General features: G+C 46.7%; 1 protein-coding gene across 1 annotated transcript; it reads left to right on the top strand.

The window, feature by feature from the left end:
* The first annotated feature begins 1144 nt into the window (after positions 1 to 1144).
* On the top strand, positions 1145 to 26029 carry GDF6 (growth differentiation factor 6). The gene is made up of 3 exons (XM_089518382.1): positions 1145 to 1257; positions 13137 to 13145; positions 25108 to 26029. The coding sequence occupies exons 1-3, from the start codon at positions 1145 to 1147 to the stop codon at positions 26027 to 26029; spliced, it is 1044 nt and encodes a 347-aa protein (XP_089374508.1).
* Positions 26030 to 27848: the final 1819 nt, after the last annotated feature.

Here is a 27848-nt window from a genome sequence, read left to right as displayed (position 1 = left end):
TCCTGGTGTAAACAATACTGAGTTAGATGGACCTGTGCTCTGTTTGCGCCTGGGAAAGCTTGTATGCTTCAGGTAGGAGGCACTTAGGGATAGCACAGTGGCAGTGGCTTGGAGGAGCGGGGAAACAATTGCTTCTGCTCTCAGATTTCAGTGGGACGTAGCCACTCAAAGGTTTGCTTAGGCAGGGCCTGAAAGGGTGTCTTTTTCCAGAATCCCTCAGGTGGCATATCCACAAGGACTGTGGTTTAAAAAAATGGTTAATTGGATCATGTAAAGGACATTTTGGGATCCTTCATGGACAGGTCCTGGGAAAAGGAGGAAGCCTTGTCACCAGACCAAAAAAGAGCTCAAAACATTCCAAGAAAACAACAGTGCCTGCTTCTTAGAAGTCCTGCTCCAAATGGAGGACCATTTCACATTGCTCCTGGACAGAAGGTGGAAACATAGGGCCTGTCACCCTGGATATGACCAAATAAGAGCTTAAAACATCAATCCCTGCTTCTTAGTCTTGCTCTAAACGGAGGACCTTTGGGAATCCCTCCTGGCAGGAGGTGGGAAGGGAGGACAGGTCCTGGGGAAAAGGAGGACGCCTGGTCACCCTGGACATGTCCAAATAAGAGCTCAAAATAGTCCTATAAATACAAAAGTTGTGGTTCTTAGTCCTGCTCCAAATGGAGGACCTTTTGGAAATTCCTCCTGGACAGAAGGAGGTGGCAAGAGAGGAGAGGTCCTGGGGAAAAGGAGGACGCCTGGTTTCTCTGGAGGACGCTCCTTGTGCTGCAAAGCCAGGCAGGAGCCCTGTCCGGTGTTTGGGATTTTTTTAGGGGGATGGAGCCCCCTCTCCCAGGTGGGCGTGGCCAAGGGGCGTGGCCGTCCTTGTGGGCGTGGCCTGGTCTGCCTGGTGCTGGGCGGGCGTCGGGGGTCTGCAGAGGGTCCGCGGGAGCTGCGCGGGGCGGTTCGCTCCTCCGCTTCGCTCGCTATGAATGCTGCCCGGGCTCTGTCCCTCCTCGCCTGCTTCTTCTGGGGCCACTTGCCCTGGGGCCACCAGGCCACCCTCCCTCCCTCCTCCGCCTACCCTCCTCCCCCTCCTCTCCGGACGTCCGGGAAGCGGAGGAGCCCAGCCCCGCCGGAGCCCCCCCAGTACATGCTGTCCCTCTACCGGACCCACGGACTCGCCCCCAACGCCACCAGCCTCGCCAACACCGTCACCAGCTTCGTCGACCGAGGGAGAGGTGAGCCCGACCCCCCCCCCGCCGCGTCCTCCTTTTCCCGGGCCTGTCCTCCATTGCAGCCTCCCTTAGGAATGTCTAAAAGCTCCTCCGTTTGAAGCAGGCTAGGAAGCAGGGATCGGCAGTTCTAGCAGACTTTGAAAGTTGTATGTGGTCGCAGCCAGGGTGGCCAGGCGTCCTCCTTTTTCCGGGCCTGTCCTCCATTTCAGCCTCCTTTAGGGATTTCCATAAGGCGTTTTGAGCAGAGCTGAAGAGCAGGGATTGCTAGTTCTAGCAGTGTTTTTTAAGTTTGCTCATTGCCAGGGGGGCCAGGCGTCCTCCTTTCCCAGGGCCTGTCCTCCATTTCCCCCTTCCGTCCAGGAGGGGTTCCAAAATGTATTTCGGGCAGGACTCCATGTCAGCCTCCTTTAGGAATGTCCCAAAGCTCCTCCGTTTTGAGCAGGACTAAGAAGCAGGGATGGCTATTGAGATCAGCCTTTTGGGGGTTGTCTTTGGTCATAGCCAGGCTGGCCAGGCGTCCTCCTTTTCCAGGGCCTGTCCTCCATGTCAGCCTCTTAAGGACTTTCTAAAACCTCCTGCAGTTTGAGCAGGGCTGAGAAGCATGGGCTGGTGTTTCGAGCTTTCCTTGGCTCCTGTCCTCCATTTCCCTCCATTTTAGGGGCCTTGCCCTCCGTTTCCCCGACGATCCCTCCTCGCCGCCGCCGCCGCCGCCTTCTTCTGCCTTTGTTTTGGGGGACGCTTTCCCAGACCTTCCTCCGCAGACTCCAACATGAAATGAGATTAAAAGAAACGCGGGGAACTTTTCCAACTTCGGGATGCGCCTCTTTTCTGGCTTCGCTCTCCTTCTTTATCCGGGGCTGCCTCCGCACTGCAGAAATCATCCGGTCTGACACCACCTGAAGTGCCACAACCAGCTACAATGCCCAGCATCCCATTGCATGGAGCCGTGGCACTTCAAGCGGTGCCAAACCGGATTATCTCTCCAGTGCGGACGCTGTTTTTCTCCCCCTTTTAATTCCAAAAGGACCCTAAACACTTGGCCCCAGCTCCTCCGTCTCTCCTCCGCCTGCCTTTTCCGGACTGAACCCCAACGGGGCCGGGCTCTGTCTGCCTGGCTCTCTCTGCCGCTCGCCCTGCCTTCCCTCGGGACTCAAGCCAGGCTCCTTGGGCAAACGGGCCTCGGAGGGCTTGCCTCGGTTGGCCCTCGGCTGGCGAGGTCCCTGGGGAGTCCTGGATCCCGGGGAAGGAAGGGGACGGCTTTTCCACGCCGGATCTCTTGGCCTTGAAGCCAAGGGAGGAAGAAAGGGGGCAGGCAGGCGAGGAAAGAAGGAAGGAAGGAAGGGAAAGAAAGAAAGAAAGAAAGAAGGGCAGGTGTGGGAAGAAGGAAGAAAGTAAAAGAAAGAGACAGAAGGGCAGGCAGGTGTAGCAGGAAAGAAGCAAGGAAGGAAATAGGCGGGAGGGAGGGAGGGAGGGAGGAAGACGAAGGAAGGAAGAGGGGAGGGAGGAAAAGGAAAGGAGAAAGAAAGGCGAGTATGGAAGGAAAGAAAGAAAGAAAAGAAAGACAGACGGGTGAGGAAGGGAGGGAGGAAATGGGCAGGCAAGGAAGAAAGAAAGAAAGAAAGAAAGAAAGAAAGAAAGAAAGGCGGGTGAGGGAGAGAGGGAAGGAGGAAAGAAAGAGAAAGTCAGGGAAGGGAGCGGGGAAAGGGAAGGCGAACCCCCTGAAGGCCACACTCAGCAATAAGAAGCGAATCGCCGTCGGGGAAGCCGGGCCTGGCTTGGTGGCCCAGAGAAGCGGCTTGGTCCCCGCTGGTTGTTCCGACGGAGGAGGAGGAGGAGGAGGAGGAGGAGGAGGAGGAGGAGGAGAGCGGAGGGGGAACCCAGCGGATCCTTCCGGAGCGGAGGGCTTTCTTTCAAAGAAACCAGACCAACAACAGAAACAAAAAACCCAGCTCAGGGATCAAAGGGGGCTCTTGGCCCGGAATGTCGGCGTCTTCGGGGGACGGAGCTAAAGAAAAGTGGGCTTTAGATGGGACTCCCTTTTTTCTTTTTGGTCCTCTTTCTGGTTCCGATCCGGTTCGAAAGGGAGTGGAAAGGGGCGCGCTTGTTGTCTCAAGGCAAGTAAAGTGATGTCAACCCGCTTCATTTGCCGTGTGGCCACACCCGAAGGGTTGCTTGCCTCCCGAAGTAAGCCAGAGCCGAAATCCCAAGCAGTTTCCACCTGAACTCGACTCCTTCCCCAAGAAAACCAGCCTCTTCTTCCTTTAGATTTGTATCCTGACACTCCTCCCGGCTTAGGATCCACTAGACTGAACCGGATCTCAGGATCCTCCCAGCCCGATTTGACCACCCTTCTTCATCCGCATTGCAGAAATAAAGCGGGTTAACACCGCTTGCCTCGCCGCGGCTCCATCCCGTCCGATCCTGGGATGTGTAGTTTGGGGGAAGGGTTCAGTTTGGGGAGATAGTCAGCCAGTTGATCCCAGAGTTATTTATTTATCTCTTAAATGTATATGCCGCCTTTGTCCCAGGAGGGACGGACCCAAGGCGGCTCACAGATAATGGCTTTTTTCCTCTCAAATCTCTTGGGATCTTGGCTCTGCCTTGCTTCGGGAGGCAAGAAACCCTTCGTGGTCTGATGGAAATGCCCCTGGCTTGCTTTCCTTTCCTCAGTGCCCTTTGCAGAGATCGGCTGCTGTCGGAAGAGAGACCAGAAAAACGTGGCCGTTTTTCCTTCCCCCGAAAAATGCCTATATATTTCTCCTCCCGATAAATGCAATCTCGAAGCCCGCCCCGTCCAAGAGACTCTCCGGCTGCGGCCTGGCCTTTTGCTGGGATGCTTTCACAAAAAGAAGCAAGCAAAGAAGGGGTCTTATGGCACCTTTGGGACTGAAGGTGGCTCTTGTAGCACCTTTGGCCTGGGTTCTCCACTCTCTCAGCAAGAAAATGGGCCAGCTCTGAATTTCCAGTTCCTCTCCCCCAACCTCTCTTCCTCTTCCCATTGCTGCTTGGACAAAAACAAAACACCCCACACGAAAAACCCCGCAAGTCCATCTATGGAGCAGAAGCCCAACGTCTGAGTTTATCAAGGTAGCCCCCAAACGAGGAGCCTTCCCTGGCCTCGCTCTGCTGCCACAGCAAAGTACAATCTCCAGAATGCCATAACATGGAGCCATGGCAGTTAAAGTGGGCTCAAGCCTGGTTTAATGCCGGCTTCTATACCTTCTTGCCCTCTTCCTCTTCCTCCTCCTCCTCCTTTCTTCCTCTTCCTCTCTTCCTCCTCCTTATCTTCTTCTCTTCCTCCTTCTCCTCCTCTTCTTCTTCCTCTCTTCCTCCTCCTCCTCTTCTTCTTCCTCTCCTCCTCCTCCTCCTCTTCTTTCTCTCCTCCTCCTCCTCCTCTTCCTCCCCCTCCTTCCTTCCTTCCTTCCTTCCTCCCTCCCTCCCTCCCCTCCCTTCCCTTCCCTCTCTCCTCTGATGGTGATTGGATGTGTCAGAGGCTGTGACCTAGTGCTGGACCTTCTGAGGGTTGCTTGGCATCAGGCCCCCGATTGGAGCATTTCAACCCAGTGATCTAATTGAGGGCTCCTGTCATAACAGATCAAACATTGTCTAGTCTCCCATAATGAAGGGTCTCTCTCTGTGTGTGTTGGGGGGAGAGAGAGGGAGGGAGGAGGACTTCAAGAAGACTCCCCTTCCTCTGAAGTGGCAGCTCTCCCCCTCCATTTTCCTCCTTCCTCCCCTCCCTCCTTTTTCTCTTTTTTCCAAGTCCCTTGTGGACTCTTTCTCTTCCCTATTAATTGGGGAGAGAGGCTTCTTCCACTCCTGCTGCAGCTGAGATAAAGCCCTCATTCTGGGGACTTGCAGACTCTGGAGACTCCTGACAGACTCAGCTAAGCAGGGTCTGGCCAGGTTAGTACCTAGATGGGAGATCACCAGGGGTTGTTGTTACTGTGTGCCATCAAGACATTTCAGATTTATAGGCCCAAAACACACTGCAGAAATAATGCAGTTCAGCACTGCTTTAACTGCCCTGGCTCAATGGTAGGGTATTGTAGTTTTGTGAGACATTGAGCCTTCTCTGTCAGACAGCTCTGGGGCCACAGTAAACTACAATTCCCAGGATTCCCTAGCACTGAACCAGGGCAGTTCAAGCAGTCTCAAACTGGATTATTTCTGCAGTGTGTTTTGGACCATGGCAACCCTATCAAGGGGTTTTAATTTTTCTTCAGAGGTGGTTTGCCATTGCCTTCCCCTGGGGCTGAGAGAGTGTGAGTTGCCCAAAGTCACCCAGCAAGGGCCATCCAGTCCAACCCCCTGCCATGCAGGAAATCTAAATCAAAGCATGTCCATCCAGCCTCTGTTTAAAGACCTCCAAGGAAGGAGACTCCACTACACTCCTAGGAAGTGTGTACCACTGTCGAACACCCCTTACTGTCAGGAGGTTCTTCCTAATGTTGAGGTGGAATCTCTTTTCCTGCAGCTTGCATCCATTGTTTTGGGTCCTGTTCTCTGGAGCAGCAGAAAACAAGCTTGCTCCCTCCTCAGTATGACATCCCTTCAAATATTTAAACAGGGCTATCATATCACCTCTTAACCTTCTTTTCTCCAGGCTAAACATCCCCAGCTCCCTAAGGCGTTCCTCATAGGGCTTGGTTTCCAGACCCTTCACCATTTTAGTCGCCCTCCTTTGGACACGCTCCAGTTTCTCAATGTCCTTTTTGAATTGTGGCGCCCAGAACTGGACACAATATTCCAGATGAGCCTGACCAAAGCAGAATAGAGTGGCACTATTACATCTCTTGATCTAGACACTATACGTTTATTGATGTAGCCTAAAATCGCATTGGCCTTTTTACCTGCCGCATCACACTGTTGACTCATGTCCAATTTGTGGTCTACTTGCACTCCTAGATCCCTTTCACACTAGTCTCCTTCAGCCAGGTGTCCCCCATCCTATATCTGTGCATTTCATTTTTCCGCCCTAAGTGCAATACCTTACATTTCTTCCTGTTGAAGTTCATTTTATTAGCTTTGGCCCAGCTTTCTAGTCTATTCAGGTCATTTTGAATTTTGATCCTGTCCTCTGGGGTATTAGATACTCCTTCTAATTTGGTGTCATCTGCAAGTTTGATAAGTATGCCCCCAATTCTGTCATCCAAGTCATTGATAAAGATGTTGAATAATACTGGGCCCAGGACAGAGCTCTGTGGGACCCCACTGGTCACTTCTCTCCAGGATGAATATCAGGGTTGTTGTAGTTGTAGTGCCTTCAGGTTGACTCAATGAGACCCTAAGGTGACCCTGTCATGGGCTTTACTTGGCAAGGTTTGTTCAGAAGGGGAGTTTCTTTTGCCCTGAGGCTGAGAGAGTGTGACTTGCCCAAATTCAAACCCTGGTCTCTAGAGTAATAATCCATTGCTCAGACCACTATCCATGTTGTCTCTTTGAATCCCAGGAAACCCATTGGGTGACCTTAGGCAAGTCACACTCTCTCAGCCTCAGAGGATGGTCATGGCAAACCCCCTCTGAACAAATCTTGCCAGGAAAACCCTCTGATAGGTTGCCTTAGGGTCACCATAAGTCGGGAAAGACTTGAAGGCACACAACAACAACAACAACAATTACAACAACATACTGTAGGCTGTATATCAGAAGGAAGCAATGGCAATTGGAAAACCACCTCTTGAGTATTCCTTGCCTAAGAAAAAACTCATTAATCTCAGGGTAGTTGAAGGGGTACACACACAACACACATCTGTGACATTAGATTTGGCTGGCTTTGAGACCCCTGAAATTGGTGTGAGGCGGTGGGGTGCCTAGGAGAAAGCTCCTCGGGATTTCCTTGCCCTAGTTCCTTTCCAAGTCATTCAAAAACAAAGTACAAATAAGGCACCCACTAAAACAAATGACAGCACCTGCCCATAGAGAGTCATTGGGGAATATTTGCCATAGAAAATCATTGGGGAATCTTGCCCATAGAGAACCATTGGGGAATGCTTGCCCAATGATTCCCCAGTATATACCCCAGTGGTTCTCTATGGGCAAGTAGTCTTTTCCTATGGGCAAGTAGTGTCATCTGTTTTAGTACTAATTTCACATTGGAAGAAATGCAAGCTTCGGGAGGAGGGAAAGAGTGATGATAGGAGTTACAATCCCACCCAAGCATTACATTTAGCTGAGAATAAACCTTGCTTTGTAGTCAATAGGACCTGCATCTGGGCAGACACCTGCTTTGGAGTGCAGGGCTAAACTGCGAATTCCCCCCCCCCCCCATCAACTACTAGACAGAATGTCTGCTTGGAAAAATATAACCCAGAATCCTGCCACACCTGCAAGATGGGCACGATCTCTTCCCTGTGAGCTTAAAAACGCCTTGGTTTTTAAGATACTTCACTCCCCACCCCTCTGTAATTAGCTTTCTTTTTCCCCGCCCCATGAAATTTAGGTAATGGGCTGCATCCGCAATGCAAAATTAATGCAGTTTGACACCGCTTTAACTGGCATGGCTGCATGCTATGGAATTTCTGGGATTTGTAGTTTTACAAATCCTAGGAATCTCATCGCATGGAGCCATGCTCAGGAATTTCAAGTCCCAGAAATGTCATCGCATGGAGCCATTCCCATTAAAGCAGCGTTAAACTGCATTACTTCTGCAGTGCGGATGGAGCTTTGGACATAGCGAGGCTCGACTGACTTTAGCCTAAACACATCACCGCCCAGACCGGTTTTCCTCCATTCCAGTACAGATTGTTCTTTCTTTCTTCTTCTCCCAGAAGACCAGATCCAACTGGAGAAGGCTCTTCTGCCATCTTGGTTGGTGCTTTCTTTTGGTTTCATGTTTGGAAAAAGAGGCTATGTGTGTATTTGTGTGGGGGAAATAGTTGGTTTACTTTTTGTATGTTTTTATGTTCATTTAATACTGTTTTAAGTCGATTGATTTTAACTGTTTTTAAGTTCTCACTGTAAATTTTGGGGGGGAGGGGAATTGTCTTGTGAGCCGCCTTGTGTCCCGTTCTGGGAGAAAGGCGGCATAACAATGAAATGAAATTAGGAGTGGCCTGACAGAAGAGCAAAATTTGGGGAGGGGAAAAAGAAAGAAAATAAAGTATTATTATTATTTTTATTATTATGTATTTCTCGCCTCATATCAAGGCTGGAGACAGGGTCCGGCCAGGGTGGCCAGACGTCCTCCTTTTTCCAGGACACGTCCTACATTCCGACTTTCTTCCAAGGAGGGATTTCAAAATGTCCTCCATTCTGAGCAGGACTACGAAGCAGGAATTCGTATTTATATTAGATTGGTAATTTAAAAGCTTTTCTTTGGTCTTGTCCTCCATTTTGAGCAGGACTAAGAAGCAGGAATTTGCATTTATACTACATGTTTTTTAATATTTGTATTTAGTGTTTTTAAAGCTTTTATTTGGTCATGCAGGACTAAGAGGCAGGAATTTGCATTTATATTGGTGTTTGTTTGTTGGAGCTTTTCTTTGTCCTCCATTTTGTCTGGAATGTCCTCCATTGTGCGGGGCCGTGTCCTCCTTTGCGGTGAGGACACCCTCATAAACCCACAGATAATAATATTAATGGCACTCATAGCATCACCACTACCACCAGCCCAACCAGCGACATTATTGATTGATTACTGGGTTATTATTAAATTAATGAGAGACTGTTCCAAGCAGTTCTTTGGAGGATTCACTTCGAAGCGAGTGAGCAAAGTACAACGACATCCAAAACCCACAAAATATGGAGTCAACCAAAATGCGCAAAATACATGTCGCAAGCTTTCGAAGCTCTACTGTCTTCTTGGTCAGGCAAAGGTTGTTGTTGCTGCTATTATTATTACTATTATTATTATATCTTACCCACCTCTTCCTAGGGTTAAAAAAGAATCATATAGGAAACTCTTAGGGGAAAAAACTATAAAATGACGATGCTAGTCACCAGGCTTGCATTTCCTCAAGATGTTGTTCTTTGGTGTTGCTCCGCTCTGGTGCCCCCAACAAAGTACAGATCCCAGAATGTGTAGAATTTGGAGTCGTGGCAGTGAAAGTGGGGTCAAACCGGATTATTTCTGCGGTGTGGCTGCAATTTCTGGTTTGACACCAAGCAGCTGCCTGGGAGGCAGATCTCGTTAAGTTGCAATTGCACTTTGCAATGAACTAAATTGGCCTTTCGCCGGCAAATAAACACTTGTTTTTGTTTGTTTGTTTATTCAGGCAGGCTTTTTAAAATCGTGACAGAGTGGCTTTTATATGTGTTTTGTATGTTTTTTTAAATTTTAGATTGTTTTAACCTGGGTAGTTTAATTGGTCTCCCCCCCCCCCCCTCTCTAAAACTGTTTTTAAAGTTTCCCCTCCTCTTTGATATGTAACATCTTTCCTGATGTAGAGCTTCGAAAGCTTGCAATGAGTATATTGTGCATTTCGGTTGGCCAGTAAAAGGATCACTGTTTGGTGGGTTTTTGTTTGCATTTGCATGTTTTTGAAGTGTTTTTATCTTGTGAGACGCCTCGGGTCCCTTTTGTGGAAGAAAGGCGGCATAAAGAAAGAAAGAAATTTGCAGGCTCCTTTTTCCCTCCTAAGATCTGGATTTCGTTAGTCAGGAATTGGAAAAAAAATTGTCCATAAAGATAGAAAAAAGGATAGAACCCAGTTTATTGGGAAAGCATGCAAAAGATCCTTTTTTCACACCCGACCCATTAAAAAAAAGCCCCTTTTAAATACTTTCCCCCTCCTCCCCGCATTTGTACCACGTACAACTAGGAGTAGAGAACCGGGATCTAAAGTGGGGGCTTTTTATACGCAAAGCTTTTCCGTCTGAAATCTTTCGCCTTAGGCTTTCAAAATATAGATCCAAAAAATCTGGTGGATTTGACCAATACGTCCCCAGAAGAAATATGTAGAATGGTTTTAACTTTTTCTATAGTTCCAGGCTAATTCTATACTGTTTTAATTAGATGATTTTAACTCTTTTTAAAATTCTTACCATAAGTGTTTTTTTTAAATTCCCTTGTGAGCCGCCTTGGGTCCCGTTCTGGGAGAAAGGCGGTATAATAAATTAAAATAAAATTAAAATGGTGAACTAGCTTGTTAGACCTCTTTCAGCCGTTGTACGAATCAAGGGTGAAGATTTCATCTCCGCCAGCTTTTGAAAGCACTCCTGTGAAAAACCTGAGTTAGAAACTCTTCCCTTTGCTCTCTTTTCTCTCTCTCTGTCTTTCTTTCTTCTCCTTCTCCTTCTGTGTCCGCACTGCAGAAATAATCCAGGTTGACCCCGCTTTTACTGCCCTGGCTATGAAACCCTGGGTTTTCTCGAGTGTTGGGATGTTATTTCTGCTAAAGCACGATCTAGCTTTCTTCTTGAGTCCAGAATTAAATGCACCGCTTTAACGGCCCTGTGCCTCCATGCTGTACAGAGCTCTCGGGCAGAGAAGGTTCTACGTCTCCCCAAACTGCAACTCCCAGAATTCCATAGTACTGAGCCCTGGCAGTTTAAAGTGGTGCCACTTTCTGCAGTGTGGACGCAGCCAGAGAAAGCAGCTGGCAAGAGACGCACGAAACACATAAGTCGGGAAGTCTTTTAATGGGGAGGGAGGGATGTTACCAACTCCGCATTGAGCGAAGGTCGCACTCCTAAGACCACTTTTCTGGGAGCAAAGCCCCGGGAAACGGACTAGAGACCTTCTTTCTCAGCAAGGCACCTCTAGGCTTGCCTGGGTTGATCAGGGTGGATTTGTGTATCAAGGATTTCCCCAGCGCTTGCCTTTGGGAAGGAGAAGGTGGATTGTTTCTGCAGTGTGTTTTGGACCAAAGTCACAGCTCTGGATTTGGACTGATCCTGGGTCGCCTTCGTTTCTCTTGCTTCCTTCTGTAGGGAGGAATAGCGAGGGCTCCTCTGCTGAGTTGGGATTCAGACTTCTGCCTTGGAAGCCTGTGTCCACACGACAGATTATAGCGTTGCGACTCCACTTTAACTGGTCATGGTTCCTCCCTGTGGACTCCGGGGGAGGGAGTAGTAGTACTTATTATTAAACTCTATTTATAAAGTGCTATAAATTTTCACAGCGCTGTACACAGAATAGAATAGAATAGAATAGAATAGAAGGGATGGGACCCACTAGACCTCACTGCTAGCTCTCCGTTGTCCTGAGAATGAAATATAAGTTTCCATTCCTCAACCTCTGTAGGCAAGGGAGACTCAGAGGTGGTTTTGCCAGTTTCTTCCTGCGTAGTGTAGCCTGCAGCCCTTGTTATTTTGAGGCGGTCTCCCATCCCAATATTAACCAGGGCTGGCCCTGCTTAGCCTCCAAGACCAGGCGGGATCTGGTGCCTTTAGGGGGGTTTAGGCAGGATTCCAGTCAAGGTAACCTCCCCCCAAAGAAACTTCCCCAAGCTTTCCTTTCTTTCTGAAGGTGCTCTTATGATCTGAGCCCACTTTGCCTTTTCGTCTTCCCAACCTTTCGTTGTTCCTTTCGGAAATCATATCTATCGCACCTGGCTGAGGAAGAATTATTATCCTACATTATTTCAAGTGTTTCTGAGCCCTCGTTGAGATTGTTGGTTCCTTATTCCCACTTCCTTCTTTGCAAGGGGAAAAAATCTGAAAAAGGCAGCATCTGAAGCCTGAGGTTTTATGGACGTTTTCCAGGGAAATCCCATTAAATGCAATTGATTTCCATGCCAATATGTGTGCAAAATCGGAGCTGGATAGTCGCTGGATAGGATTAAAGCAATTAAAGGCAATGAGATGACAGATTCCATCTTAAAAATGAATAAAATAAATTTGCAGCCTTGGCTGTTTTGATTTGAAATTTAATCCCTAAAATGCTGTCGTCAAAAGACCCCCTAATTCCATATTTCCTTCTTCTTTTTCTGGCATATATATTTTATTCATATTCTCAGTGGGGAGTAAGACCTTCCAGTTGTTCAAAATGAGTGTCCCTATATAATAATAATAATAATAATAATAATAATAATAATAATAAGTGCCCCATTCTAGGGTTGGAGAGGTAAGAGAGAAAATTAAATAGTCCTATCCTTCTCCTTTCCCTTTCATTGCATCTCTCTGGCTAATTGTGTTTCAGGCTGCATCCACACTGCAGAAATAATGCGGGTTGACACCACTTTAACTGCCATGGCCCAGTGCTAGAAAACTCTGGAAATTGTAGTTGGTTGTGGCACCAGAGATCAGGATAATTCCTCTCAGCCAATATCCCTTGTGGATCTGGTGCAGAAATGGTTTTCCTGGTGAGGATGGCAGCTTAGACTTTTGCATGAAGATGGGAATTAAGCGCCACTCTTCCATTGATCTGTTGTGAGTGGGAGTCTGTTAGGGTGCTCTTGTTGTTGTTGTTGTTGTTGTTGTTGTTGTTGTGTGCCTTCCAGTCGTTTCGGACTTATGCTGGCCCTAAGGCTAACCTATCATGAGGCTTTCTTGGTCGGATTTCTTCAGAGGGGGTTTGCCTTTGCCACCCTCTGAGACTAAGAGGGTGTGACTTGCCCAAGGTCACCTAGTGGGTTTTTACACTAAGTCCTAGTCCAATACTCAAACCACAACACCACAGGGGTGCAAACAGGTAATTTTAGACCCTGGCCAAAATTCCCAATCTCCTCCTCTAGGTAGATGCTGCTGGGGTCACTCACTTCACTTGGGGCATTTGGGACCCCCCTTTTCAGCCTTCTGGCCCAAAAGCCTTGTGCCCAGGTGCCTGGCTCAAGTTACACAGGTCAAGAGAATCAGTATTCCCTTCTCTCCCTCCTTTCTCCTGTTCCTCCTTGGTTTTGATGCTTCCAGTAGCCTCAGTAGGTCAGGTCAGTTTCTGATTTATGGCAATCCTAAAGCGAACCTACCATGGAGTTTTCTTGGCAAGATTTGTTCAGTGGAGGTTTGCCAATGCTTTCCCCTGAGGCTGAGAAAGTGTGATTTGCCCAAGATCATCCAATGGGTTTCATGGCTGAGCTGGGAATTGAACCCTAGTCCCCAGAGTCGTAGCTCAACATTCAATTGTGAATCATGGCAAATATCTTCTGCCCTGACTTGCACTTTACAACTCAAGTTGGCACCAAAGAATGGGGCCAGTTGCTCTAAAGCCAGGTTGGTTAGTGCAGTGTTTCTTAAGCCCTCTGATGTAAGGGACTTCCCCCCACCCAGTGTAGCCAAGGACTGGGATCATATTTGGACCTATTGACAACAACTGTTTCTTTCCTGGAAACTCTCTTCAGAGAGCAGCCAAGAGCTCTCAGATCAGCACCTTTCCAAATACCACACCTGAGTAGCACTGGTGTAATGGTTAGTTGAACTGGGATTTGGAAGATCCAGGTTCAAGTCCCCCACCCCAACCCCCCAGCCACAAAGACTGTTGGGCCAATGCCTTTCTTCCAACCTGATCTATTTCAACAGGTTGCTATGAGGATACAGCAGTGAAGAGGAAGAAGGCCAAGTAAGCTGCATTGAGCTTGTTGGAAGAAAGGTGGACTTATAGATGTAACAAAAAGGAATTAAATGGACAGGGGCTCTTACAGCTTGTAATGGGGATCTTCAGTTGTTTCACTCCCTTTCTATACTGTGATATGGGGCACCACTGATCACCTTTGCCTTTAAGCTGAAGTGTAGTCTAGTTTACACAGCACTCTTTGCTCCTCTATGAGGTTTGAAGTGGGAGTTAACTTCCATATATAGTATATTTTGGAACTCAGTATTTTATCACTTTAGGGATTAAGATACTGGAGTAACCAGGGACAGATCTCTTTTGATGTGGGATTTTCACAGCCCCTAACAGAACTTGGCAAGTGTTCTGGATCGCAACTCCCAAGTGAGTCTCCTGTTCTATCTCAGGAGGTCCCAGAGGACATGCTGGCTGAATTAAAATCAGAGAGTTGGAAGAGACCACAAGGGCCATCCAGTCCAACCCGCTGCCATGCAGGAAATCACAATCAAAGCAAAGGCTGAGGCTTCTTGGGTGCTGCAGCCCCCAAAAGTAACTTTTCTAAGCTCTGTCTGATGAAATTTGAAGGACCTCTATTCTTAAAACATCCAATTAGCTCCTAGAATGAATTAGCAAACATTCTGTCATACTTAAAGTAGGCCAATTGAAATGAATAGGACTGAGGTTACTCATACTGGACAGAAGTCCTGTCGATTCCAGTTGACTTACCCTGTAGGACTAAACTGGGATTTCAATATGATTATTAGAACAAAATAGAAAGTCTCTTTGTTGGTGAGGAGGGAGAAGAAATGCCACACAGGTGAAAACTCAGCCCTGCCTGCCTGACACTCAATTCTGCAGCAGCTCAGAAGAGAACAAATGCTTCTGAGGAGCCTCCAAGCAATAGCTGTCAGTCTGTTACTGTGCAGGCCTCTGCTGTTTCTTTGTCTATCACCAGGAGGGCCCTTTGGAGGGCTTTCAGACACTAATGGAGTGGAGGCTTTAAACCCTCAGAAAATTGACCATGTCCCTTGCACCTTGATCTTTAGAGTGACAAGAAAATGGAGGACAGGGAGGATGCTCAGTTCCAGAAAACCATGGGCAAAGGTGGTGGCAGCAGCTGGTAGTTGTGTGTAATAATCATATTACTGTATATATATTCAAGTACAGGTGAAGACTTGTTATCCTCTGAGACAGAAGTGTAAATAGCACCCACCTTCTACCCAAGTCAAAATACCCAAAGCAGAGCCAGACAAGTGATTTTGGTGCAAGAGGAAGAAATCCCACAACTCCCTTTCCCAATCCCTGGCAATAAAAATCCAATAATGGTAACAAATTAAGGCCTAAATTCAATTGCTATTACATGAGTTGCTTAATGAGAAACCAAGACTTACATGCATGCCAGTAATACAATAGGTCGGGCCTTCATTAACTAACAATTGGTGCTTTTTATGATACACCAAATCTGCTGCTATTGACTCATGGCGATGGCCCTGATATTAACATTGACCACCACCACCACCACCACTATCATCATCATCTTCTTCTTCTTCTTCTTCTTCTTCTTCTTCTTCTTCTTCTTCTAGTGAGATAAAACCTTGATGACTGACAATCTGGCATACCAAACTGGGACGAGATGGCTGGAGAAACCTCATCAAAAACATGGTCAAAACATGGTAGAATTCAAAGATATAGCTGTTAGTCTGCAAAATTTAGTATAGAACGAGATCTTGTAGCAAAGGTGCAACAAGATCTCTTTCCATAGAAGTCAAAAACAGGCCATGGAGAACACTACAGAGGGACAAGCTGGTATCCTCCAAACAATAGCTTACTGTTTCAGTTCAAAACCCCTACTGGTTTTAATCTTAAATAATAACAATAAAAAATCAGGGGGAATAAAAAGCTTAGGTTTTGCTCAACAGACTCCTAACCAGAAATTAGAGGCAGAGAAAGGATAGAGGATAAGTAGGCCCATTGAATCAAATGGGGTATAGTGGGTAAATTCAGTTGATTCAGAGGATGTATGCTAACTGGGAGTAACAATTTGATTTAGGCTGAAATGGATTAGGTTGCTGTTTTATGCCCATTTTCAAGGGTATGACATCCACTGGACAAAAAAGGACCTTTAAACAGAGTCTGGATGGCCATCTCTCAGGGATGCTTTGATGGTGAGTTCCTGCATGGCAGGGGGTTGGACTGGATGGCCCTTGTGGTCTCTTCCAACTCCATGATTCTATGATTTACATGTCTCAAAGGTTCCACAAGACTCCTTCCTTCCTTTATACTTTTAAGTACATCTAAGCAGACATGTATAAGATTATCCTGTTACTCTTTATTAGCTGAAGTCTTAATGCACTTAGTTACTGAATATTATGGGATTTCTTTGCTTCTGACTAAACATGGATAGGGATAGAAGGTGTATATAAGACGGCAGGCTCACCTGCAACCAGATGCGCTTGTTGGGTCTCCCTTGCCTCTGGGATTGCAGCTTTGATTTGCATTTGGAAATCAGGTTTGAAAGGCATCTCATTGAACTGCACTGGCTCTTTTAAAGGTTTTACTTAATGGTGTTGATTCTTTTCACTTTAATTCTCAAAGGTTGGGTTGCAACATATTGAGTTCTCATTTTCCCAAAGGCCTTTATGTGAATCCCTTCTGCCTCTCCAGTTCCTTGTGTGCCAGGCCTTATTTAGACAGTAAACCTGAGGGCAGGGAATTGTCAAATTAACCATTTGTAAGGCACCCGGAGAGGCTTTTTGGCTGAAGGCTGGATATAAATACTCTAAATAAATACATACATAGAAGCAAGTCATGGTGTACCCATTAATACTTTCCTGAAAATGTTCTGATGTTTCCTCAATCTATTTGTGTCTTGAGGTAGGGTAGGAAATGTTGCACTCACACTTTTTTACTGCAACTCCCAGTGGCCATGCCTGGGAGTTGTAATCCCAGGTTTTCCAACCTCTTGGGATTGAGTTGCACAGGAAAAAAGAAGTGATGGGGCAGAAAAGCCATTATTGACCAAATTGTTCTGTTCAAGTGCAAAAGTTGTTAACTTGTACACTGCCAATCAAAGCCTATATTTACCCCCATCATTCCAGATTCTTCCAGTCTCCCCTCCCCCCCCCCCCCATATGTGCATCTAGGAACAACTGTGTGTGTATGTTGTGTGTATTCAAATAGTTTCTGACTTATTGCAATCCTAAAGCAAATCTATCATGGAATTTTCTTGGCAAAATTTGCTCTGTGCAGGTTTGCCGTTGCCTTTCCCTGAGGCTGAGAGCATGTGACTTGTCCAAGGCCACCCAGTGGGTTTCATGGTGCTCACCTTTAAAATAGGTATCACATTAACTATTTAAAAAACCCAGCAAACCTGGGGACCAGCAAACAGTTGGTTTTTAAAGAGTTTTTAAAGGTTGAATGGTGCCAGTGAGGCTGAGACCTATTCCTAGGTGGATATACTAAAGGAGTACAAAGAAAGGAGTCTTGTGGCACCTTTGAGACTAACCAGTTCACTTCATGCTACCAGCTTCTTTCTCACACTGCACTGTGGTAGCTCTTTTATCCTTCTTTAACTGCTATGGCTGCCTCCTGTGGAATCTTGGGATTTGTAGTTTAGGGAATGGCATTTAGAATTCTCAGCCCAAGAGCTCTTAGGCCTCACTGAACTACAAACTCCAGAATGCCACCAGAGGCAGCCATAACAATTAAAGTGGAATAATAGCACTATAATGGTGTAGTTAGATATTGTTAGTCTCAAAGGTGCTACAAGATCCCTTTGCACCCCAGTTCATTTCAGGATAAGGTTTGGTGGACTTCAGTTCTCTTCTTCAGATGCATTCTCACAGGGAGGTCTTGCTGAATCCAATGGGATCCCCCTCCAATAAATGCTCATGTTATTTGCCTGACATACTGCAGTACTTCTGCATAATTTACATTGGAGTAAGCCTCACTGTATTCAGTGGGAATTGTTACTGAGCATGCCTGCTAAGGATGCAGGCCAGCATAGCCTCCCTACATTTAGGGAAAACACCAGCAGCTTAACCAATTTGAGGGGAAAATATTCTAGGATGTCCATAATTGTTTGGTTAACAAAAAGGAGAAGGGCAGAGGATGGACAGAGAACCACTAAAGGCGTGAATTTGGCTGTGATGTAATGTAACATGATAAATAAGATTCCACCAAATAAATCATACATCCTTCCAGCCACCGCCCTTCAGTGACTTCTCTTGTAAGCAAAGTCAACTGAATGCAGTTCCATGTGATCCTGCCTTGATGGATTTAGTTATAAAAGAGTCAGTCACGCTCCCCACTCTAGTCTTTTTTTACGATGGGTGGGGAATCGGATTACACTGAATGGGCTGAACTATATTTCCATTGATGAATTCCCATGGAGAGGAGGAAGGGGTGGAGATACTGCCTGTGTGAAAGCACCAGATTCTAATTTTGTGTGTGTGCAAAATATCCATATTTAAATGGAAAGCATTGGGTCCCTGTTGGATCTCAGAGGTGCAATCTCAGATTTTAAGCATCTCCCTGTCTTCAGGATCCAATCCTATTATCTTTAATCATGTTTCCTCTTAGGTTAGCAAGTGGGTGACTATTTGAACATTGCTTGTCAACAGGTTTTCAGGCTAAGAAACTAATCCCAGAATTTGAGAAGTTTCTTTCTTTCTGACTGCTAGAATTTCACATCTAGCAGGGCCAGCAATTATGGGGATTGTAGTGCAAAATCTCTCTCCCCCCCCCCCCCCCCGCATTGCTCTGTCCAGGACAAGCCATCTCTTGACTCTTGCTGGGTGTGGAATGAGGATGGAAAAAGCCATTTATTTCTGAAATTTTAAACACACCCTCCTTCCCTTTGTCTTTTAACTCACCATTTTTATCAGACAGCTTTAAAAAATAAAACAAAACCCATCATCATTATAATTCTTATAGCACTTTGCAGTGTTTCCTAAACTGTATCACATGGAGAGATTCAAGATGCAGAATCCATAGGCTGAGAAGCAGAAGAAAAATCACAATGGCCTGATTGGATTTGAACAAGTAATCTCCCAGCATTTTGAATGGTCTCGAAGGAAGTTTGGGCATTAATTCTAGAGAGAGAAATTACCCCTGTGACTGAATCATTGATACAGCTGAGATGAGATTTTTTTCCCTCCCCAGTGGTGAACTTTCTTGACCATCTATTGTGATGTGATGCCAAAGATCTGGATTAAGCAGGATTGATGGAGCCAGGAAGGGCAGAAGTCAAAATGGTTAGTCTCAAGGAGTTACAAGTGTGTGTGAAAGAGCTAGACAGAGACAGATATCCTGATCTTGTGCTTGTTTATATGCTACCTTTGTCTTTCCCCCCCCTTTGGTGATTAGATACCTGCCTACTTGACCACTTCATAGCCATGCTTGAAAAAGCATAGGTAAATCCTGTTAATTTTTTAAAAAATCAACTAGTCCTTTAAAATTGGAAGGTCACTGGGAAGTAAAACTCTTCAAATCCCCCCTTTTTTAAATGAACAAAAACTTGCCTTTCAGCCCAGTCCTATAAATTTTTGTTCCCAGCAACATTACTTTTTTGGGACTATAGCTTCCAGAATCCCTCTGTGAGATTATGGCAGTTTTCCTCCAAAATAAGAATTTATCACAAGGTTTGTTTCCTAGCCTGACATTTAGGGTCAAGCCAGAGTGGAGAAAGTTTTTCAAGATTTTTGTGTCTCTATTGATTTGACCTGGTCAATGTTTCCAAAAAAGATTTTTTTTAATGGGATTTCAGAAGATCAAAATGAGACCTTCCAGGTTAACCTGGAGTTGGTACAAATTCCAGTTAGGAGCTGGAAGAAAAAAGAAGCCTTTACACTGATCATTTGAAAGAGAGTCTGGCATTCTTCTATTCTAATCACATTTGCTTGGGAATGGCATTTTGTGTCAATATCAATTCTAAATCAGTGTGTGCACCCATAATCCAGGTTAAATCCTGGATTTAAATCCTGGATCCAATTTCTGATCAGTAAAATGAGCTGGTGAAACACATCTAGAATGCAGTCTTTGTAAATTGACAGGAAAAAAACAGACAAACAAAAAACCCATGTCAGCAAATTGAGAGTTTTGGTTTGATTTCTTTTATTCTGGTCTCTGTAGATAGATAGGGAACAAGAAAAGGGAGAAGTTTAGAACTGTAACCCAGAGATTGGAAATGCTCCTTCTTTGCCTGATCACTCCCAGAATATCTCAGCCATGTTGCATAGTCCAAAAGGTATCTTTTCCAAGCCCTGATCCAAATTTTCCAAGGCAGTCTTTTTTAGTTCATTAACTTCTTCACTAGTCATGATCTATCCCTTCCCTCCCTAAGAATCCTCTACCTGCAAAGACTAAATTGTCACTGTATTGAGTCTGGCAACCAACACACCTCTAGGGCAACTATATGCATTAGGGTGAGCATCACTGCTGTGGTGGTTAGGGAGTTCTGACAGTTATAGTCCAAAACAAGGCCTGCAACATTGTGTCTGCTAGATATCTCTGGGAAGTCCACAAGCAGGGCATTTCAGAGACCATCCCTCCCGTATAGTTGCTCCCCAGTTTATAGTATTCAGGGATATATTGCCTTTGTATGCAGAGCCAGTGTGGTGTAGTGGTTTGAGTGCTGGACTACAACTCTGGAGACCAGGGTTCAAATCCCATCTCAGCTGTATAAGGTCATTGAGTGTCCTTGGGCAAGTCACACTCTCTCAGCCACAGAGAATGGCTATGGCAAGCCTTCTCTGAAGAAACTTGCCAGGAAAACCCTGTGATAGGTTCACCTTAGGGTCAGCATAAGTCAGAAACTTGAAGGCATGCAACAACAAATTCAGTGACTATATTAATTTCTTTTTGCTAATTCATGGACTGAGGCTGTAAGGTACAAACTTCACATTCTGTCATGGTCATCATCATCATCATCATCACCACCATCATCATCACCATCATCACCTCCACCACAGCTATCATTAACTTGTTTTTTCAGGATATTCTGAAAAGATGGGCAGTGTTTAATGTAACCAAGGGAAAGGGTCTATCTCTTAGTGGTGCTATTGCTCAAACCATGCCATAACTTGTTAGAGGAAGAGTGCTGAAATTCCAGGGGTGAGGGAAAGCCCCAGACTTTGGGGTGACAGATCACCACTGGAGCAGCTGGAGCAGTTGTCATGGAGCCCTGTCACTGTTGTTGGACTGCAGCTCCCAGCATTCCTAACAATTGGCTATTTTAGCCAGGCCTAGCAGTACCATGACAGTTCAACCTTCTCTGGAGGGCTGGAGGATTTTTCTCCCTCATGTATCTATCTGAGCATTTGCAGACTCCTCCATTCTAAGTGAAGAGCCATTACTTCACCATTAAATCATCCCTGGTGCTTTTTGTAACCTCTAATCCAAGGAAGAGGTCTGTTTTTCTCAAAAGCATGCACATAGGAGGGACCTTTTGGTGACCCAAAAACAAGAACACTAAAATGGATTTCTCAAGGATTCAAAATCTCTTATTCCTCTTCACTTTTAGTTAGCTAGTGTTCTCTCTTTAGTGGAATTCTAGTGCTAGCCAGAACAAACTGTCTTCTTAACTCCTCAAAACCCAGTTGTCTCTCCATTGGGTGGAATGAATTTGATCCTGGTTAATGAGGTTGCCATCCTTTTTTTCCTGGCAGGGCTACTGTGCATATAGCACATGTGTGGTAGGTATACATTCTGCTCTGGTGGATGATGTTTTTCTTCTCGTGAGATTTAGTGACAATTGTTTTGCCAGATGAATTTTAAGACATTCTTTCAAAGCATAGGAGCCCATTTAATAGCTAAAGAAGAAGGGAGAGAAAGATGGTAAAGCTACAGTGTAGTATTAGTTAGGGATAGCATTGGTTAGAGTCAGGGTGTGGTAGTGCAGGGATGGAAAAGAAATTGTTGCACTGCAACTCCCAGTATCTCTTACCATTGGCTGGCTAGGGCTGCTGGGAGTTGCAGTTCATCAGCATCTGGAGGGCCATACAGTTCCCATCCCCATGGGAATTATTATTATTATTGTAGTTGTTGTATTTTCTTATATCCCACGTTTCTCCCAACATCTCAAGGCAGCTAACAGCAAATTCAAAACAGTACAATTTAAAAACAGTACAGCATCATTAAAATGTATAAATATAAAATTAAAAAAACAAACCATTTAAAAAGTTAAAACAGTTATGAATTAAAATATAACATGTTAAAAATACAACCTTAACATTTAAACTGCACAACACTTAGATCCCATTATTAAAATTAAATTAATTAAAACCTTATTTAGGTTTAGGAGAAACATGTTGAACCAGAAAACATATCGGATGGCTCAAGCACCTTAGAGCCCCCCTCTCCTTTATTTTAGTCTTCATCCAAGCGGATTGTCAAAATGAGACCTTCCAGGTTAATCCTGAGTTGGTTAAACTGCAAGTCCCAGGATGCCCATACTGGACTGGAAAGGATGGGAGCTGTAGTCCACCCATCCAGAAAGCATCACCTTCAGGAATACTTGTGACTGAAAATCACTGTTGCTGAAATCCTGAAACACTTAGAAACAAGACTACTGAGTTTAGTTGAACTTGTTTAGGGGATTGGGGGGGGGGGGGAATTAAGAGTTTGGAAAAGTTGTTTTTTGGGACTCCAGTGCCCACACTAGTTGGGGCATTCTTGGAGGGGTTAAGCCAAGAAAGTAACTTGGGCGAGCTCTGGTTTTAAACAAATGCATAGGATCAAGCTTGCACAAAGGTGGAATTCTGCACAGCAGTTTGGTGGAGAAAGTATTTCTCAAGTATAGGCTTTCTAAAAAGTGTGTTTGCAGGCCTGCTGTAAATTCTTTGGGTGGGACTGTGGTTCTGAAAAAAGCATCGAATTGTATCTGAATGCTATGGTTAGTCCCAACTAGAGCAGACCCATTAAATCATTGGGATTTACATGGACACTTTGACTCATAATTGATGCAATGGGGTCTACTCTAGTTGGGACAAAATGATAGAATCCATCCCTGCAGCTCCATAAAGTCAATCACAGAACTTGTCTAAAGTTGACTGATTTATGGTGGGGTTTTTCTTGGCAAGATTGGGGAAGAGTGGGTTTGCCTTCACCTGCCTAATGAAGGATGTGTTTTAATGCTGTAATTAGTTCAATTCTGTTTTAATGCTCACCTTTGTGTGTTTTTAATAAAACAGAAACAAACAGCTTTATTTTTATGTGGCTTCATACCAAACTAGCAGTGTCTAAGCGGTTTACAGCTGCTTAGCTAATTGCCCCCAACAATCTGGGTACATTATTCTTTTAAACCATGAGCTGCTTTGAGACTCATTTTTTGGGGGAAAGCAGGATGATGATGATGATGATGATGATTGTTATTTATTGTTATTATCCTGACCCCCCCCCCCCAATGGGACTCAAAGCAGCCCACAATTTAATAGAATTATCATCATCATCATCATCATCATCATCATCATCATCATCATCATCATTTCTCTGAGACTCAGAGAATGAGAATGGGCCAAGATCACCCAGCAGGTTTCTGTCAGGACTGAGCGGGGATTCGAACCCAGCTCTCCCAGAGTCCAATCCAGCACTCAAAGCACTAAGCCATATAGAATCCTAGAGTTTGAAGAGACCACAAGGGCCATCCAGTCCAACCCCATTCTGCCATGCAGGAAATCACAGTCAAAGCATCCCTTACAGATGGCCATCCAACCTCTGTTTAAAGACCTCCAAAGAAGGCCATAGTTTGAGCATTGGACTATGACTCTGGGGAGACCAGGGTTCCAATCCCGGCTTGGCTGTGGCAACCCACTGGGTGATCCTGGGCAAGTCACACTCTCTCAGCCTCAGAGGGTGGCCATGGCAACCCCCCCTCTGAAGAAACCTGCCACGAAAACCCTGCGAGAGCTTCTCCTAAGTCGGAAACGACTTGAAGGCACACATCGACTCTTGATGCCCTTTTGGACCAGTCTTAAGCTCTTGGGTCCCTCCCTATCATAACACTCCTTTTGCAAGCCACTTTCTCCTCCTCCCCAAGACTTTTCAGGCTTTGGAAACACACAGATATTTGGGGATGGGGGGAGAACAGCCTAGTGGTGAGAGTCTCGGCCATCCCTCAACCCCCTCCGTTTTCCAGTCCGCCTTTCTCAGCTTGAAGTGCGGCAGCGCGAGGGTGACACTTTTACAATCGAAATATATACAGCTGTTTTACTAGCTCTTGGGGAAACCGGAGGGCTGGAGAAGGGTCCCCCCTCCTCTTTTTGGTATTTGCTGGCTTGTAAAGCCTTTTATTGGGAAGCAGGGAAGAGGAGAGGAGGCTTTAGCTTTTTGCCAACCTTTTTTCGAACTACGCAACAAGGTTGCAGAAAGTGCCCCCAAAACCAAAAATCCCAGTTTGTGTGTGAACGCAACAAGTGAGTGAATCACAACAATATCGGCATCCGCACTGCAGAAATAACCCGGTTTGGCACCGCTTTAACTCCTTCTCTGGCTCAAGGCTATGGAATCCTGGGAGTTGGAGTTTGTTGTGGGGCCCAGAGCAGTCCTGGGGAAGAGGCCAAAAGTCCCTTTGGAGGAGGCTCTCTTTGGGTACCCCTCCTCCCCACCCCAGAGAAGGAAAGATATATGGCATTAGGAGGAGGAGATGTAGGTCACCTTTAGGGGAAGATGCATGACATTATGAGGGGAAGACTTTAATGAAGGGAAGATGTGTGCCTTTATGGGGGGAGGATGCATGTCATTTTAGGGGAAGATGTGCAGCATTATGAGGTGGAGATGCATGGCATTAAGAGGGGAAGATAGGTGCCTTTAAAGAGGGGAAGGTGTATTGCGATTTTAGGGGAAGTCGTGTAAGCCTTTATGAGGGGAAGATGTGTGGCATTATGGGGGAAATGTAAGTCTTTATGGGGGAAGATGTACAGCATTAGGAGGGGAATGCGTTTGGTACTAGGAGGGGAATATGTAATACAATTTGAAGGGAAGATGCATGGCATTATGAGGGGAAATATATCCCTTTCTGAGGGGAAGGAGTAACGAATTATGTGGGGGGGAGGTGTAAGCCTTTGAGGGGAAGATGCACCTCGTTTTTAGAGGAAGATGTGTGGCATTATGAGGGAAAGGTGTATGCCATTATGGGGGAATGTGTATGGCATCATGAGGAGAAGGCATATGGAATTATGGGGGGGGGGGAGGTGTAAGCCTTTATAGGGGGGAAATGTGTGGCATTAGGAGGGGGAGATGCAGGCCTTTAGGGCTTTATGGGGGAGAGGGGAAGGGGCTTGGCATTCACTCCCCTGAGGCTCCCCTCCTCTTTCAAAGGTGAAACTGATGGGCAACTCTCTCTCTCTCTCTCTCTCTCTCTGGTTGTCTTTATCTTGCAGACGATCTCTGGCCGAGGAGCAGCAGCAGCAGCAGCAGCAGCAGCAGCCGGAGCCGGAGCCGCGCCTGGAGGAGCCAGCGGTATCTGTTTGATGTCTGGACTCTCTGGGAGCAAGAGGAGCTGCTGGGGGCCGAGCTGCGCCTCTTCCGCCGAGCCTCCGCGGGCCCTCCTCCTCTTCCGACGGGGCGCCTGGCCCGCCTGCAGCTCTCGCCTTGCCTTTCGGGCCGCCTCCTGGCCTCCAGGGCCCTGGATCTGTCCCGGGAGGGAGAGTGGCTGGCCTTCGACGTGGGCCCCGCTTTGCAGCCTTGGCAGAGGGAGAAGGGGAAGGAAGCCCCTGGCCCCCGGCGGCCGCTTTGCCTGGAGCTGCGGGTGGCCCTGGCCCAGGAGCAGCAGCCCCCGGAGATGGCAGTCCGAGGAAGGAACGCTTCCGAGCAGCCCCTCTTGGACCCGAGGCAGCTGGGCCTGGGCCGCCAGGGCCGGCCTGCGCAGGAGAGGGCCCTGCTGGTGGTCTTCTCCCGCTCCGGGGTCGGGAGGAGCCTCTTGGCCGAGGGGAAGCCGGGCAGCCAGGGCGCGGGGGCCTCTCCTGGGAGGCGGCGGCTGCGGCGGCGGAGGGGGAGGAGGAGGAGGAGGAGGGCCTCCTGGGGCCCCCGCCACGGGAAGCGCCACGGGAAGAGGGCCCGGCTGCGCTGCAGCAAGAAGGCGCTGCACGTGAACTTCAAGGAGCTGGGCTGGGACGACTGGATCATCGCCCCCTTGGAGTACGAGGCCCACCGCTGCGAGGGCGCCTGCGACTTCCCGCTGCGCTCCCACCTGGAGCCCACCAACCACGCCATCATCCAGACCCTGATGAACTCCATGGCCCCCGGCGCCACGCCGCCCAGCTGCTGCGTCCCCACCCGACTCAGCCCCATCAGCATCCTCTACACCGACGCCGGGAACAACGTCGTCTACAAGCAGTACGAGGACATGGTGGTCGAGGCCTGCGGCTGCAGGTAGCCCCCGACCCCGCCACCACCACCACCACCACGGCCAAGGAGAGAGAGCCAGGCGGCCGGGCAAGGGAGCCGGAAGGCCGGCGGAGGCCGAAGGAGAGCCAGCAGGAGCAGCCGAGGGAGAAAGGCCCAGCCTCAGACACAGCCGGACTCAGCAGGAAGCCCCGCCGGGGTGAAGGGCCCCCTCCGGGCCCCGGCTGCAGGGCCTGCCTGCGCTGAACAGGCTCCTGGGGGCAAAAGCAGGCTGCGAAAGGGGCAGCGAATGCCACCCATCTCCCCCCCCATCATACCATACACTTTCCTCCCATCATGCCATACATGTTCCTCCCATAATGGTGAACATCTTCCCTCATAAAGGCATATATTCCCCCCACCCCATCATTCCATAGACATTCCTCCCATCATGCCATACACATTCACCTCAAAAGGCCATGCAACCTCCCCCCATAATGCCACGCATGTTCCCCCCATAATAGCATACATCTTCCCCTCATAAAGACATCTTCCCCTCATAACAGCTTTTATCTCCCCCCATCATACCATACACTTTCCTCCCATCATGCCATGTATGTGTCCCCCCAATAATGGTATACATCTTCCCCTCACAATGGCATGCATCTTCCTTTCCTAATGTCATACATCTTCCCCTCATAATGGCCTACATCTTCCCCATATATTCAGCTCTTCTGCCTTTGGCATCGATGGGGCAGCTGCGGCCTCTTGGTTCAGGATGATCAACATCCTCCTTTCGCAGGATCTATCCCACATTTCAATCTTTGACCAACATGTCCTCCCTTTTGAGGATAACTAAGAAGCAGGAACTGATATTTATAATTAGTGTTTTTAGCTTGTATTTTGGAATGCCCTACAATTTTCTTGAATGCCCTACATTTTCCAGTGCCTTGTCCTCCTTTGCAGTTACGACATCTGGTCCCCCTGTCTTGGTTGCCTTTCTAAAGCATACATTTATAAATGTATTAAATATAAATAGAGTGGCAGGACTGTTAGTGTGGGGGCCAAAGAAGGCTGTTGCCCACCCCAAATAAGAATTCTGCCCTATCAAATGGAATTTTCCTTCATTCCTCTAACATCTAGCATAACAGTAACTTCATTTATTATTATTATTATTATTAAACTTTATTTCTATAGCGCTGTAATTATACACAGCGCTGTACAAAGTCGGTAAAATTAGGAGTAAATAAAAGCCTGCCCAAGGCGTACATTCTAAGATAATAACAATTAAAAGAGGAATAGATAAAATTACCATATAGAAAAGAAAAAACAGATTAAAAACATCAAATGAGTGTTGGAAGATACAAGGAGACCACCGTGTTAGTCTGGGAAAATAGTATGCGGAGGGATCTTGTAGGACCTTTGAGATGAAAGAGAGAAGCTGGTAGCATGAGCTTTCCATAGATATGTGCTATAGGCTACCAATTTCTCATGCTACCAACTCAGGCTGATCAGAAGTCCTAACTTCAAAGGAAGACAAGGCATTGCAAAATGGAGGACATGCAAGAAAAATAGAGAACATTACCAAATAAAAGCTTAAAACACTTGTAGAAATATAAATTCATGCTCAAAACGGAGGGCATTTTGACATTCCTCCTGGACAGAAGGTTGAAATGGAGGACATGCCCTGGGAAAGCAGGATGTCTGCTCACCCTGTGCCAACTTCTCTCTTTCAGTTAGGCTCAAAGGTGCTACAAGATCACTGTGAATCTTTAAAAACACAGTTATCCAAAGAAAAGAAAAGGGGATGACACATTTACCAAGGGAATGCAACACTCAGCAAATATAAGAGTGCCAGGAGTGAACAGTTT

This window comes from Sceloporus occidentalis, unplaced genomic scaffold, assembly GCF_023333645.1.
Source record: "Sceloporus occidentalis isolate IW3139 unplaced genomic scaffold, rSceOcc1.0.p SCAF_3, whole genome shotgun sequence".
In the NCBI taxonomy this organism is placed as follows: domain Eukaryota; kingdom Metazoa; phylum Chordata; class Lepidosauria; order Squamata; family Phrynosomatidae; genus Sceloporus; species Sceloporus occidentalis.
Note: the sequence above shows the minus strand (reverse complement) of the source record. Positions and strands in the feature narration are given on the sequence as shown.

Excerpts from the sequence above, each read along its gene's own strand:
- GDF6 (XM_089518382.1), top strand. The coding sequence starts at position 1,145 with ATGCTGTCCCTCTACCGGACCCACGGACTCGCCCCCAACGCCACCAGC.